Source organism: Salmo salar, chromosome 20 (assembly GCF_965601325.2).
Source record: "Salmo salar chromosome 20, fSalSal1, whole genome shotgun sequence".
Classification (NCBI taxonomy): domain Eukaryota; kingdom Metazoa; phylum Chordata; class Actinopteri; order Salmoniformes; family Salmonidae; genus Salmo; species Salmo salar.
In genome coordinates, this window is record NC_138310.1 from 93,444,984 (window position 1) to 93,462,191 (window position 17,208).

General features: G+C 38.1%; 1 protein-coding gene across 1 annotated transcript in view; it reads left to right on the forward strand.

Moving 5' to 3' along the window:
- tenm4 (teneurin transmembrane protein 4) overlaps nt 1-17,208 on the forward strand; it is a 653,198-nt gene that overhangs the window by 509,528 nt on the left and 126,462 nt on the right. The window contains 1 exon segment of the mRNA XM_082966126.1: nt 16,839-17,071. Within this exon segment, the coding sequence (XP_082822252.1) occupies nt 16,839-17,071 (233 nt within the window).

The following is a 17,208-nucleotide window of genomic DNA, read 5'->3' on the forward strand; positions in this document are numbered from 1 at the left end:
TGTGTGTGTGTGTGTGTGTGTGTGTGTGTGTGTGTGTGTGTCATCAGTGTTTGAAGGGGGCATAATGTGTTTGCATAGCCGTTCAGCTCAGTTGTATTTTCAGTGTATGTGTCCCAAATGCCCACCCTATTCCTTACAGGCCCTGGTCCAATGTAGTGTATTATTAGTGTTCTAGTGTTCCATTTGGGACTATATCTCTATATGAGAGTCCCAAAGGGGGTGGCTGTATGAAAGTAGCTGCTAGAGGTACATGGTACTGTTGTTCTGTGTTCAAACAGGGAGGTTCTGAAAGGCCACATACAACATTCTATAGTAAATCAATTCCAAGTGTAACTTCAGGTACTTTTTTATTTCATGGTTTGGTGTCCTTCATTTACACTGAGTTACCTCCTATCTGTCCTTCATGCACACTGAGTTACCTCCTATCTGTCCTTCATTTACACTGAGTTACCTTCTATCTGTCCTTCATGCACACTGTGTTACCTCCTATCTGTCCTTCATGCACACTGAGTTACCTCCTATCTGTCCTTCATTTACACTGAGTTACCTCCTATCTGTCCTTCATGCACCCTGAGTTACCTCCTATCTGTCCTTCATTTACACTGAGTTACCTCCTATCTGTCCTTCATTTACACTGAGTTACCTCCTATCTGTCCTTCATGCACCCTGAGTTACCTCCTATCTGTCCTTCATGCACACTGAGTTACCTCCTATCTGTCCTTCATGCACACTGTGCTACCTCCTATCTGTCCTTCATGCACCCTGAGTTACCTCCTATCTGTCCTTCATGCACACTGAGTTACCTCCTATCTGTCCTTCATGCACCCTGAGTTACCTCCTATCTGTCCTTAATGCACACTGTGTTACCTCCTATCTGTCCTTCATGCACACTGAGTTACCTCCTATCTGTCCTTCATGCACCCTGAGTTACCTCCTATCTGTCCTTAATGCACACTGTGTTACCTCCTATCTGTCCTTCATGCACACTGAGTTACCTCCTATCTGTCCTTCATGCACCCTGAGTTACCTCCTATCTGTCCTTAATGCACACTGTGTTACCTCCTATCTGTCCTTCATGCACACTGTGTTACCTCCTATCTGTCCTTCATGCACACTGAGTTACCTCCTATCTGTCCTTCATGCACACTGAGTTAGCTCCTATCTGTCCTTCATTTACACTGAGTTACCTCCTATCTGTCCTTCATTTACACTGAGTTACATCCTATCTGTCCTTCATGCACACTGAGTTACCTCCTATCTGTCCTTGATGCACACTGAGTTACCTCCTATCTGTCCTTCATGCACACTGAGTTACCTCCTATCTGGCTTTCATTTACACTGAGTTACCTCCTATCTGTCCTTCATTTACACTGAGTTACCTCCTATCTGTCCTTCATGCACACTGAGTTACCTCCTATCTGTCCTTCATGCACACTGAGTTACCTCCTATCTGTCCTTAATGCACACTGTGTTACCTCCTATCTGTCCTTCATGCACACTGTGTTACCTCCTATCTGTCCTTCATGCACACTGTGCTACCTCCTATCTGTCCTTCATGCACACTGAGTTACCTCCTATCTGTCCTTCATTTACACTGAGTTACCTCCTATCTGTCCTTCATGCACACTGAGTTACCTCCTATCTGTCCTTCATGCACCCTGAGTTACCTCCTATCTGTCCTTCATGCACACTGAGTTACCTCCTATCTGTCCTTCATGCACACTGTGTTACCTCCTATCTGTCCTTCATGCACACTGAGTTACCTCCTATCTGTCCTTCATTTACACTGAGTTACCTCCTATCTGTCCTTCATGCACCCTGAGTTACCTCCTATCTGTCCTTCATTTACACTGAGTTACCTCCTATCTGTCCTTCATTTACACTGAGTTACCTCCTATCTGTCCTTCATGCACCCTGAGTTACCTCCTATCTGTCCTTCATGCACACTGAGTTACCTCCTATCTGTCCTTCATGCACACTGTGCTACCTCCTATCTGTCCTTCATGCACCCTGAGTTACCTCCTATCTGTCCTTCATGCACACTGAGTTACCTCCTATCTGTCCTTCATGCACCCTGAGTTACCTCCTATCTGTCCTTAATGCACACTGTGTTACCTCCTATCTGTCCTTCATGCACACTGAGTTACCTCCTATCTGTCCTTCATGCACCCTGAGTTACCTCCTATCTGTCCTTAATGCACACTGTGTTACCTCCTATCTGTCCTTCATGCACACTGAGTTACCTCCTATCTGTCCTTCATGCACCCTGAGTTACCTCCTATCTGTCCTTAATGCACACTGTGTTACCTCCTATCTGTCCTTCATGCACACTGTGTTACCTCCTATCTGTCCTTCATGCACACTGAGTTACCTCCTATCTGTCCTTCATGCACACTGAGTTAGCTCCTATCTGTCCTTCATTTACACTGAGTTACCTCCTATCTGTCCTTCATTTACACTGAGTTACATCCTATCTGTCCTTCATGCACACTGAGTTACCTCCTATCTGTCCTTGATGCACACTGAGTTACCTCCTATCTGTCCTTCATGCACACTGAGTTACCTCCTATCTGGCTTTCATTTACACTGAGTTACCTCCTATCTGTCCTTCATTTACACTGAGTTACCTCCTATCTGTCCTTCATGCACACTGAGTTACCTCCTATCTGTCCTTCATGCACACTGAGTTACCTCCTATCTGTCCTTAATGCACACTGTGTTACCTCCTATCTGTCCTTCATGCACACTGTGTTACCTCCTATCTGTCCTTCATGCACACTGTGCTACCTCCTATCTGTCCTTCATGCACACTGAGTTACCTCCTATCTGTCCTTCATTTACACTGAGTTACCTCCTATCTGTCCTTCATGCACACTGAGTTACCTCCTATCTGTCCTTCATGCACCCTGAGTTACCTCCTATCTGTCCTTCATGCACACTGAGTTACCTCCTATCTGTCCTTCATGCACACTGTGTTACCTCCTATCTGTCCTTCATGCACACTGAGTTACCTCCTATCTGTCCTTCATTTACACTGAGTTACCTCCTATCTGTCCTTCATGCACCCTGAGTTACCTCCTATCTGTCCTTCATTTACACTGAGTTACCTCCTATCTGTCCTTCATTTACACTGAGTTACCTCCTATCTGTCCTTCATGCACCCTGAGTTACCTCCTATCTGTCCTTCATGCACACTGAGTTACCTCCTATCTGTCCTTCATGCACACTGTGCTACCTCCTATCTGTCCTTCATGCACCCTGAGTTACCTCCTATCTGTCCTTCATGCACACTGAGTTACCTCCTATCTGTCCTTCATGCACCCTGAGTTACCTCCTATCTGTCCTTAATGCACACTGTGTTACCTCCTATCTGTCCTTCATGCACACTGAGTTACCTCCTATCTGTCCTTCATGCACCCTGAGTTACCTCCTATCTGTCCTTAATGCACACTGTGTTACCTCCTATCTGTCCTTCATGCACACTGAGTTACCTCCTATCTGTCCTTCATGCACCCTGAGTTACCTCCTATCTGTCCTTAATGCACACTGTGTTACCTCCTATCTGTCCTTCATGCACACTGTGTTACCTCCTATCTGTCCTTCATGCACACTGAGTTACCTCCTATCTGTCCTTCATGCACACTGAGTTAGCTCCTATCTGTCCTTCATTTACACTGAGTTACCTCCTATCTGTCCTTCATTTACACTGAGTTACATCCTATCTGTCCTTCATGCACACTGAGTTACCTCCTATCTGTCCTTAATGCACACTGAGTTACCTCCTATCTGTCCTTCATGCACACTGAGTTACCTCCTATCTGGCTTTCATTTACACTGAGTTACCTCCTATCTGTCCTTCATTTACACTGAGTTACCTCCTATCTGTCCTTCATGCACACTGAGTTACCTCCTATCTGTCCTTCATGCACACTGAGTTACCTCCTATCTGTCCTTAATGCACACTGTGTTACCTCCTATCTGTCCTTCATGCACACTGTGTTACCTCCTATCTGTCCTTCATGCACACTGTGCTACCTCCTATCTGTCCTTCATGCACACTGAGTTACCTCCTATCTGTCCTTCATTTACACTGAGTTACCTCCTATCTGTCCTTCATGCACACTGAGTTACCTCCTATCTGTCCTTCATGCACCCTGAGTTTACTCCTATCTGTCCTTCATGCACACTGAGTTACCTCCTATCTGTCCTTCATGCACACTGTGTTACCTCCTATCTGTCCTTCATGCACACTGAGTTACCTCCTATCTGTCCTTCATTTACACTGAGTTACCTCCTATCTGTCCTTCATTTACACTGAGTTACCTCCTATCTGTCCTTCATGCACACTTTGTTACCTCCTATCTGTCTTTCATGCACACTGAGTTACCTCCTATCTGTCCTTCATTTACACTGAGTTACCTCCTATCTGTCCTTCATGCACACTGTGTTACCTCCTATCTGTCCTTCATGCACACTGTGTTACCTCCTATCTGTCCTTCATGCACACTGAGTTACCTCCTATCTGTCCTTCATTTACACTGAGTTACCTCCTATCTGTCCTTCATGCACCCTGAGTTACCTCCTATCTGTCCTTCATGCACACTGAGTTACGTCCTATCTGTCCTTCATGCACACTGTGCTACCTCCTATCTGTCCTTCATGCACCCTGAGTTACCTCCTATCTGTCCTTCATGCACACTGAGTTACCTCCTATCTGTCCTTCATGCACCCTGAGTTACCTCCTATCTGTCCTTAATGCACACTGTGTTACCTCCTATCTGTCCTTCATGCACACTGAGTTACCTCCTATCTGTCCTTCATGCACCCTGAGTTACCTCCTATCTGTCCTTAATGCACACTGTGTTACCTCCTATCTGTCCTTCATGCACACTGAGTTACCTCCTATCTGTCCTTCATGCACCCTGAGTTACCTCCTATCTGTCCTTAATGCACACTGTGTTACCTCCTATCTGTCCTTCATGCACACTGTGTTACCTCCTATCTGTCCTTCATGCACACTGAGTTACCTCCTATCTGTCCTTCATGCACACTGAGTTAGCTCCTATCTGTCCTTCATTTACACTGAGTTACCTCCTATCTGTCCTTCATTTACACTGAGTTACATCCTATCTGTCCTTCATGCACACTGAGTTACCTCCTATCTGTCCTTAATGCACACTGAGTTACCTCCTATCTGTCCTTCATGCACACTGAGTTACCTCCTATCTGGCTTTCATTTACACTGAGTTACCTCCTATCTGTCCTTCATTTACACTGAGTTACCTCCTATCTGTCCTTCATGCACACTGAGTTACCTCCTATCTGTCCTTCATGCACACTGAGTTACCTCCTATCTGTCCTTAATGCACACTGTGTTACCTCCTATCTGTCCTTCATGCACACTGTGTTACCTCCTATCTGTCCTTCATGCACACTGTGCTACCTCCTATCTGTCCTTCATGCACACTGAGTTACCTCCTATCTGTCCTTCATTTACACTGAGTTACCTCCTATCTGTCCTTCATGCACACTGAGTTACCTCCTATCTGTCCTTCATGCACCCTGAGTTTACTCCTATCTGTCCTTCATGCACACTGAGTTACCTCCTATCTGTCCTTCATGCACACTGTGTTACCTCCTATCTGTCCTTCATGCACACTGAGTTACCTCCTATCTGTCCTTCATTTACACTGAGTTACCTCCTATCTGTCCTTCATTTACACTGAGTTACCTCCTATCTGTCCTTCATGCACACTTTGTTACCTCCTATCTGTCTTTCATGCACACTGAGTTACCTCCTATCTGTCCTTCATTTACACTGAGTTACCTCCTATCTGTCCTTCATGCACACTGTGTTACCTCCTATCTGTCCTTCATGCACACTGTGTTACCTCCTATCTGTCCTTCATGCACACTGAGTTACCTCCTATCTGTCCTTCATGCACACTGAGTTACCTCCTATCTGTCCTTCATTTACACTGAGTTACCTCCTATCTGTCCTTCATGCACCCTGAGTTACCTCCTATCTGTCCTTCATGCACACTGAGTTACCTCCTATCTGTCCTTCATGCACACTGTGTTACCTCCTATCTGTCCTTCATTTACACTGAGTTAACTCCTATCTGTCCTTCATTTACACTGAGTTACCTCCTATCTGTCCTTCATGCACACTGTGTTACCTCCTATCTGTCCTTCATGCACACTGAGTTACCTCCTATCTGTCCTTCATGCACCCTGAGTTACCTCCTATCTGTCCTTCATTTACACTGAGTTACCTCCTATCTGTCCTTCATGCACACTGAGTTACCTCCTATCTGTCCTTCATGCACACTGATTTACCTCCTATCTGTCCTTCATGCACACTGAGTTACCTCCTATCTGTCCTTCATGCACACTGTGTTACCTCCTATCTGTCCTTCATGCACACTGTGTTACCTCCTATCTGTCCTTCATGCACACTTTGTTACCTCCTATCTGTCCTTCATGCACACTTTGTTACCTCCTATCTGTCCTTCATGCACACTGAGTTACCTCCTATCTGTCCTTCATTCACACTCAGTTACATCCTATCTGTCCTTCATTTACACTGAGTTACCTCCTATCTGTCCTTCATGCACACTTTGTTACCTCCTATCTGTCCTTCATGCACACTTTGTTACCTCCTATCTGTCCTTCATGCACACTGAGTTACCTCCTATCTGTCCTTCATTTACACTGAGTTACCTCCTATCTGTCCTTCATTTACACTGAGTTACCTCCTATCTGTCCTTCATTTACACTGAGTTACCTCCTATCTGTCCTTCATGCACACTGTGTTACCTCCTATCTGTCCTTCATGCACACTGTGTTACCTCCTATCTGTCCTTCATGCACCCTGAGTTACCTCCTATCTGTCCTTAATGCACACTGTGTTACCTCCTATCTGTCCTTCATGCACACTGAGTTACCTCCTATCTGTCCTTCATGCACACTTTGTTACCTCCTATCTGTCCTTCATGCACACTGTGTTACCTCCTATCTGTCCTTCATGCACCCTGAGTTACCTCCTATCTGTCCTTAATGCACACTGTGTTACCTCCTATCTGTCCTTCATGCACCCTGTGTTACCTCCTATCTGTCCTTCATGCACCCTGAGTTACCTCCTATCTGTCCTTCATGCACACTGAGTTACCTCCTATCTGTCCTTCATGCACACTGTTACCTCCTATCTGTCCTTCATGCACCCTGAGTTACCTCCTATCTGTCCTTAATGCACACTGAGTTACCTCCTATCTGTCCTTCATTTACACTGAGTTACCTCCTATCTGTCCTTCATGCACACTTTGTTACCTCCTATCTGTCCTTCATGCACACTGAGTTACCTCCTATCTGTCCTTCATGCACACTGTGTTACCTCCTATCTGTGTTTCATGCACACTGAGTTACCTCCTATCTGTCCTTCATGCACACTGAGTTACCTCCTATCTGTCCTTCATGCACACTGAGTTACCTCCTATCTGTCCTTCATTTACACTGAGTTACATCCTATCTGTCCTTCATGCACCCTGAGTTACCTCCTATCTGTCCTTCATGCACACTGTGTTACATCCTATCTGTCCTTCATGCACACTGAGTTACCTCCTATCTGTCCTTCATTTACACTGAGTTACATCCTATCTGTCCTTCATGCACCCTGAGTTACCTCCTATCTGTCCTTCATGCACACTGTGTTACATCCTATCTGTCCTTCATGCACACTGAGTTACCTCCTATCTGTCCTTCATGCACACTGAGTTACCTCCTATCTGTCCTTCATGCACACTGAGTTACATCCTATCTGTCCTTCATGCACACTGAGTTACCCCTATCTGTCCTTCATGCACACTGAGTTACCTCCTATCTGTCCTTCATGCACACTGTGTTACCTCCTATCTGTCCTTCATGCACACTGAGTTACCTCCTATCTGTCCTTCATGCACACTGAGTTACCTCCTATCTGTCCTTCATGCACACTGTGTTACCTCCTATCTGTCCTTCATGCACACTGAGTTACCTCCTATCTGTCCTTCATGCACCCTGTGTTACCTCCTATCTGTCCTTCATTTACACTGAGTTACCTCCTATCTGGCCTTCATGCACACTGTGTTACCTCCTATCTGTCCTTCATGCACACTGAGTTACCTCCTATCTGTCCTTCATGCACCCTGTGTTACCTCCTATCTGTCCTTCATGCACACTGTGTTACCTCCTATCTGTCCTTCATGCACACTGAGTTACCTCCTATCTGTCCTTCATGCACACTGTGTTACCTCCTATCTGTCCTTCATGCACACTGAGTTACCTCCTATCTGTCCTTCATGCACCCTGTGTTACCTCCTATCTGTCCTTCATTTACACTGAGTTACCTCCTATCTGTCCTTCATGCACACTGTGTTACCTCCTATCTGTCCTTCATTTACACTGTGTTACATCCTATCTGGGTTTCATTTACACTGAGTTACCTCCTATCTGTCCTTCATGCACACTGAGTTACCTCCTATCTGTCCTTCATGCACACTGAGTTACCTCCTATCTGTCCTTCATGCACACTGAGTTACCTCCTATCTGTCCTTCATGCACACTGAGTTACCTCCTATCTGTCCTTCATTTACACTGAGTTACCTCTTATCTGTCCTTCATTTACACTGAGTTACCTCCTATCTGTCCATCATTTACACTGAGTTACCTCCTATCTGTCCTTCATGCACACTGTGTTACCTCCTATCTGTCCTTCATGCACACTGTGTTACCTCCTATCTGTCCGTCATGCACACTGTGTTACCTCCTATCTGTCCTTCATGCACACTGAGTTACCTCCTATCTGTCCTTCATGCACACTGTGCTACCTCCTATCTGTCCTTCATTTACACTGAGTTACCTCCTATCTGTCCTTCATGCACACTGAGTTACCTCCTATCTGTCTGTATTTCATCACCCTACTGTATACGCTTCTACATCCATCCATTCTTCCATTGTGGCTGCGTCGTACAGATGCAGGATCTTAATTTGTGCCAGTTCACTACAGCAGGAAAATAATCATGAAGCAACAGAAATGTGAATTGTTATGTGGTCTATAATGGACATTTTTGTAGGGGTTGATACATTTTTCATAATGGAAAATCAAGTGGAAATTAAAAAGTGGAAATGACAAATTCAAAGTGGAAATTACAAACTTCAGAAGCATTTTTACACCTCAAATGCACTACACGTTTTACGTTTCCTGCATTGCAGAAAAGTTATCCTGCAACACGGTGATCAAATGAAAATCCTCCATCTGTAAATGGCACCCTATTCCCTATATACAGCGCCTTCAGAAAGTATTCACACCCCTTGACTTTTACCACATTTTGTTGTTCCAGCCTGAATTTAAAATGGATTAAATTTAAAATGGATTAAATTGCGATTTTGTGTCACTGTCCTACAGACAATACCACATAACGTCAAATTATGGAATTATGTTTTTAGAATCATTTTCAAATGAATTTGAAAATGAAAAGCTGAAATGTCTTGAGATAATTCAACCCATAATCAGTTCAGGAGTAAACATGTGATTACCAAGTCACATAATAAGTTGCATGGACTCACTCTGTGTGCAATAATAGTGTTTAACATGATTTTTTAATGACTACCTCATCTCTGTACTCCCACACATACAATTATCTGTAAGGTCCCTCAGTCGAGCAGTGATTTTCAAACAGATATTTCAACCACAAAGACCACTGGGATTTTCCAATGCATCACAAAGAAGGGCACCTATTGGTAGATGGGTAAAAAAAATTCAAAGCAGACATTGAATATACCCTTGAGCATGGTGAAGTTATTAATTACACTATGGATGGTATCAATACACCCAGTCACTACAAAGATACAGGGGTCCTTCCTAACTCAGTTGCCGGAGAGGAAGGAAACCACTCAGGGATTTCACCATGAGGCCAATGGTGATTTTAAAACAGTTACAGAGTTTAATGGCTGTGAAACTGAGGGTGGATCAACAACATTTTAGTTACTCCACAATACGAACCTAAATGACAGAGTGAAAAGAAGGAAATAAAACATACATCCTGTTTGCAATAAGGCACTAAAGTAAAACTGTAAATATGTTGGTGAAGAAGTTAACTTTATGTCCTGAATACAAAGTGTTATGTTTGGGGCAAATCCAGCACAACACTGAGTACCACATCCAGGCATTAGGGAGTAGGGAGTAGTTATATTAAAGGGAGTAGTTATATTAAAGGGAGTAGTTATATTAAAGGTAATAGTTATATTAAAGGTAGTAGGTAGTAGTTATATTAAAGGTAGTAGGTAGTAGTTATATTAAAGGTAATAGTTATATTAAAGGTAGTAGGTAGTAGTTATATTAAAGGTAATAGTTATATTAAAGGTAATAGTTATATTAAAGGTAGTAGGTAGTAGATATATTAAAGGTAGTAGGTAGTAGTTATATTAAAGGTAATTGTTATATTAAAGGTAGTAGGTAGTAGTTATATTAAAGGTAGTAGGGAGTAGTTATATTAAAGGGAGTAGTTATATTAAAGGGAGTAGTTATATTAAAGGTAGAAGGGAGTAGTTATATTAAAGGCATTAGGGAGTAGGGAGTAGTTATATTAAAGGGAGTAGTTATATTAAAGGTAATAGTTATATTAAAGGGAGTAGTTATATTAAAGGGAGTAGTTATATTAAAGGTAGTAGTTATATTAAAGGGAGTAGGGAGTAGTTATATTAAAGGTAGTAGGGAGTAGTTATATTAAAGGGAGTAGTTATATTAAAGGGATTAGGGAGTAGTTATATTAAAGGTAGTAGGGAGTAGTTATATTAAAGGGAGTAGTTATATTAAAGGGAGTAGGGAGTAGTTATATTAAAGGTAGTAGTTATATTAAAGGTAGTAGTTATATTAAAGGGAGTAGTTATATTAAAGGTAATAGTTATATTAAAGGGAGTAGTTATATTAAAGGGAGTAGGGAGTAGTTATATTAAAGGGAGTAGTTATATTAAAGGGAGTAGGGAGTAGTTATATTAAAGGTAGTAGTTATATTAAAGGGAGTAGGGAGTAGTTATATTAAAGGTAGTAGGGAGTAGTTATATTAAAGGTAGTAGTTATATTAAAGGGAGTAGGGAGTAGTTATATTAAAGGGAGTAGGGAGTAGTTATATTAAAGGCATTAGGGAGTAGTTATATTAAAGGGAGTAGGGAGTAGTTATATTAAAGGCATTAGGGAGTAGTTATATTAAAGGTAGTAGTTATATTAAAGGTAATAGTTATATTAAAGGTAATAGTTATATTAAAGATAATAGTTATATTAAAGGTAATAGTTATATTAAAGGTAATAGTTATATTAAAGGTAATAGTTATATTAAAGGGAGTAGTTATATTAAAGGTAGTAGTTATATTAAAGGTAGTAGTTATATTAAAGGCATTAGGTAGTAGTTATATTAAAGGTAGTAGTTATATTAAAGGGAGTAGTTATATTAAAGGGAGTAGTTATATTAAAGGCATTAGGTAGTAGTTATATTAAAGGTAGTAGTTATATTAAAGGTAGTAGTTATATTAAAGGTAGTAGTTATATTAAAGGTAATAGTTATATTAAAGGGAATAGTTATATTAAAGGGAGTAGTTATATTAAAGGTAGTAGGGAGTAGTTATATTAAAGGTAGTAGGGAGTAGTTATATTAAAGGCAGTAGGTAGTAGTTATATTAAAGGGAGTAGTTATATTAAAGGCATTAGTTATATTAAAGGGAGTAGGGAGTAGTTATATTAAAGGCATTAGGGAGTAGTTATATTAAAGGTAATAGTTATATTAAAGGGAGTAGGGAGTAGTTATATTAAAGGCATTAGGTAGTAGTTATATTAAAGGGAGTAGTTATATTAAAGGCATTAGGTAGTAGTTATATTAAAGGGAGTAGTTATATTAAAGGTAGTAGTTATATTAAAGGTAGTAGTTATATTAAAGGTAGTAGTTATATTAAAGGGAGTAGTTATATTAAAGGCATTAGGGAGTAGTTATATTAAAGGTAATAGTTATATTAAAGGGAGTAGGGAGTAGTTATATTAAAGGCATTAGGTAGTAGTTATATTAAAGGGAGTAGGGAGTAGTTATATTAAAGGGAGTAGGGAGTAGTTATATTAAAGGCATTAGGTAGTAGTTATATTAAAGGGAGTAGGGAGTAGTTATATTAAAGGGAGTAGGGAGTAGTTATATTAAAGGCATTAGGTAGTAGTTATATTAAAGGTAATAGTTATATTAAAGGCATTAGGTAGTAGTTATATTAAAGGGAGTAGTTATATTAAAGGTAGTAGTTATATTAAAGGGAGTAGGGAGTAGTTATATTAAAGGTAGTAGGGAGTAGTTATATTAAAGGGAGTAGTTATATTAAAGGTAATAGTTATATTAAAGGGAGTAGTTATATTAAAGGTAGTAGTTATATTAAAGGTAGTAGTTATATTAAAGGCATTAGGGAGTAGTTATATTAAAGGTAGTAGTTATATTAAAGGCATTAGGGAGTAGTTATATTAAAGGTAGTAGTTATATTAAAGGTAGTAGTTATATTAAAGGTAGTAGTTATATTAAAGGTAGTAGTTATATTAAAGGGAGTAGTTATATTAAAGGCATTAGGGAGTAGTTATATTAAAGGTAATAGTTATATTAAAGGGAGTAGGGAGTAGTTATATTAAAGGCATTAGGGAGTAGTTATATTAAAGGGAGTAGTTATATTAAAGGCATTAGGTAGTAGTTATATTAAAGGGAGTAGTTATATTAAAGGTAATAGGTAGTAGTTATATTAAAGGGAGTAGGGAGTAGTTATATTAAAGGTAGTAGGGAGTAGTTATATTAAAGGTAGTAGTTATATTAAAGGGAGTAGGGAGTAGTTATATTAAAGGTAGTAGTTATATTAAAGGCATTATGTAGTAGTTATATTAAAGGCATTAGTTAGTAGTTATATTAAAGGTAGTAGTTATATTAAAGGCATTAGGTAGTAGTTATATTAAAGGTAGTAGGTTGTAGTTATATTAAAGGTAGTAGGTAGTAGTTATATTAAAGGGAGTAGTTATATTAAAGGTAGTAGTTATATTAAAGGTAGTAGGGAGTAGTTATATTAAAGGAAGTAGTTATATTAAAGGTAATAGTTATATTAAAGGGAGTAGTTATATTAAAGGTAATAGTTATATTAAAGGGAGTAGTTATATTAAAGGGAGTAGGGAGTAGTTATATTAAAGGTAGTAGTTATATTAAAGGGAGTAGGGAGTAGTTATATTAAAGGTAGTAGGGAGTAGTTATATTAAAGGTAGTAGTTATATTAAAGGGAGTAGGGAGTAGTTATATTAAAGGTAGTAGGGAGTAGTTATATTAAAGGTAGTAGTTATATTAAAGGGAGTAGGGAGTAGTTATATTAAAGGTAGTAGGGAGTAGTTATATTAAAGGTAGTAGTTATATTAAAGGGAGTAGGGAGTAGTTATATTAAAGGCATTAGGGAGTAGTTATATTAAAGGTAGTAGTTATATTAAAGGTAATAGTTATATTAAAGGTAATAGTTATATTAAAGGTAATAGTTATATTAAAGGTAATAGTTATATTAAAGGTAATAGTTATATTAAAGGGAGTAGTTATATTAAAGGTAGTAGTTATATTAAAGGTAGTAGTTATATTAAAGGCATTAGGTAGTAGTTATATTAAAGGTAGTAGTTATATTAAAGGGAGTAGTTATATTAAAGGGAGTAGTTATATTAAAGGCATTAGGTAGTAGTTATATTAAAGGTAGTAGTTATATTAAAGGTAGTAGTTATATTAAAGGTAGTAGTTATATTAAAGGTAATAGTTATATTAAAGGGAATAGTTATATTAAAGGGAGTAGTTATATTAAAGGTAGTAGGGAGTAGTTATATTAAAGGTAGTAGGGAGTAGTTATATTAAAGGCATTAGGTAGTAGTTATATTAAAGGGAGTAGTTATATTAAAGGCATTAGTTATATTAAAGGGAGTAGGGAGTAGTTATATTAAAGGCATTAGGGAGTAGTTATATTAAAGGTAATAGTTAAATTAAAGGGAGTAGGGAGTAGTTATATTAAAGGCATTAGGTAGTAGTTATATTAAAGGGAGTAGTTATATTAAAGGCATTAGGTAGTAGTTATATTAAAGGGAGTAGTTATATTAAAGGTAGTAGTTATATTAAAGGTAGTAGTTATATTAAAGGGAGTAGTTATATTAAAGGCATTAGGGAGTAGTTATATTAAAGGTAATAGTTATATTAAAGGGAGTAGGGAGTAGTTATATTAAAGGCATTAGGTAGTAGTTATATTAAAGGGAGTAGGGAGTAGTTATATTAAAGGGAGTAGGGAGTAGTTATATTAAAGGCATTAGGTAGTAGTTATATTAAAGGTAATAGTTATATTAAAGGCATTAGGTAGTAGTTATATTAAAGGGAGTAGTTATATTAAAGGTAGTAGTTATATTAAAGGGAGTAGGGAGTAGTTATATTAAAGGTAGTAGGGAGTAGTTATATTAAAGGGTGTAGTTATATTAAAGGTAATAGTTATATTAAAGGGAGTAGTTATATTAAAGGTAGTAGTTATATTAAAGGTAGTAGTTATATTAAAGGCATTAGGGAGTAGTTATATTAAAGGTAGTAGTTATATTAAAGGTAGTAGTTATATTAAAGGTAGTAGTTATATTAAAGGCATTAGGGAGTAGTTATATTAAAGGTAGTAGTTATATTAAAGGTAGTAGTTATATTAAAGGCATTAGAGAGTAGTTATATTAAAGGTAATAGTTATATTAAAGGGAGTAGGGAGTAGTTATATTAAAGGCATTAGGGAGTAGTTATATTAAAGGTAATAGTTATATTAAAGGGAGTAGGGAGTAGTTATATTAAAGGCATTAGGTAGTAGTTATATTAAAGGGAGTAGTTATATTAAAGGCATTAGGTAGTAGTTATATTAAAGGGAGTAGTTATATTAAAGGTAATAGGTAGTAGTTATATTAAAGGGAGTAGGGAGTAGTTATATTAAAGGTAGTAGGGAGTAGTTATATTAAAGGTAGTAGTTATATTAAAGGGAGTAGGGAGTAGTTATATTAAAGAGAGTAGGGAGTAGTTATATTAAAGGTAGTAGTTATATTAAAGGCATTAGGTAGTAGTTATATTAAAGGCATTAGTTAGTAGTTATATTAAAGGTAGTAGTTATATTAAAGGCATTAGGTAGTAGTTATATTAAAGGTAGTAGGTTGTAGTTATATTAAAGGGAGTAGTTATATTAAAGGTAGTAGTTATATTAAAGGTAGTAGGGAGTAGTTATATTAAAGGAAGTAGTTATATTAAAGGTAATAGTTATATTAAAGGGAGTAGTTATATTAAAGGGAGTAGTTATATTAAAGGTAGTAGTTATATTAAAGGTAGTAGGGAGTAGTTATATTAAAGGGAGTAGTTATATTAAAGGTAATCGTTATATTAAAGGGAGTAGTTATATTAAAAGTAGTAGTTATATTAAAGGGAGTAGTTATATTAAAGGTAGTAGTTATATTAAAGGTAGTAGGTAGTAGTTATATTAAAGGTAGTAGTTATATTAAAGGTAGTAGTTATATTAAAGGTAGTAGTTATATTAAAGGTAGTAGTTATATTAAAGGGAGTAGTTGTAACGGCTGTCGTCGTGAAGAGAGGACCAAGGCGCAGCGGGTTGTGTGCTCATCATATTAATTTATTAAATAAATGTGAACACGAGAAAAACAAAAGAATGACAGTTTAACAGGCTATACTTACTACAGCAGTGCTAAAGACAACTACCCACAATTAACAAACAATATACATCCCTATATATAGGACTCTCAATCAAAGGCAACTACAAACACCTGCCTTCAATTGAGAGTCCAACACCAATTACCTAACATAGAAAATACTAAACTAGAAAGAACATAGAAATACAAAAACATAGAACATAACCCAAAACCCAGAAATAATAAATCAAACACCCTTCTAAACAAACCACCACCCCGAACCACATAAAACAAATACCCTCTGCCACGTCCTGACCTACAATCACAAATAACCCTTATACTGGTCAGGACATGACAGTAGTTATATTAAAGGTAGTAGTTATATTAAAGGCATTAGGTAGTAGTTATATTAAAGGTAGTAGTTATATTAAAGGGAGTAGTTATATTAAAGGTAGTAGTTATATTAAAGGCATTAGGTAGTAATTATATTAAAGGTAGTAGTTATATTAAAGGGAGTAGTTATATTAAAGGTAGTAGTTATATTAAAGGTAATAGTTATATTAAAGGTAATAGTTATATTAAAGGTAGTAGTTATATTAAAGGGAGTAGTTATATTAAAGGCATTAGGTAGTAGTTATATTAAAGGTAGTAGTTATATTAAAGGTAGTAGTTATATTAAAGGTAGTAGTTATATTAAAGGTAATAGTTATATTAAAGGTAGTAGTTATATTAAAGGTAATAGTTATATTAAAGGGAGTAGTTATATTAAAGGGAGTAGTTATATTAAAGGCATTAGGTAGTAGTTATATTAAAGGTAGTAGTTATATTACAGGTAGTAGTTATATTAAAGGTAATAGTTATATTAAAGGTAATAGTTATATTAAAGGTAGTAGTTATATTAAAGGCATTAGGTAGTAGTTATATTAAAGGTAGTAGTTATATTAAAGGTAATAGTTATATTAAAGGTAGTAGTTATATTAAAGGCATTAGGTAGTAGTTATATTAAAGGGAGTAGTTATATTAAAGGTAATAGTTATATTAAAGGTAGTAGTTATATTAAAGGCATTGCATCCCTCCCAGCTTGACTGATGCTCTTCTCTTTTCTGTCTCCTCTCTCCAGTAACAGCCCGGCCCATAAGTACTACCTGGCCTGTAGTCCTGTGTCTGGGGCTGTTTACCTGTCGGACACCAGCACTAGGAAGGTGTTCAAGGTGAAGTCTCTGAGCGCCATCAAAGACGTGGCCAAGAACCTGGAGGTGGTAGCGGGGACTGGAGACCAGTGTTTGCCCTACGACGAGACACGATGTGGAGATGGGGGCAAGGCTGTGGATGCAACGCTCACCAACCCACGAGGTATGAACATAACATAGTACTAACCTACACTCTTTAGAAAGAAAGGTGAACCTAAAATGGTTCTTTGGTTGTCCCCCATAGGAGAACCATTTTGAATAACCCTTTTTTGGTTGTAGGTAGAACCCTTTTGGTTCCAG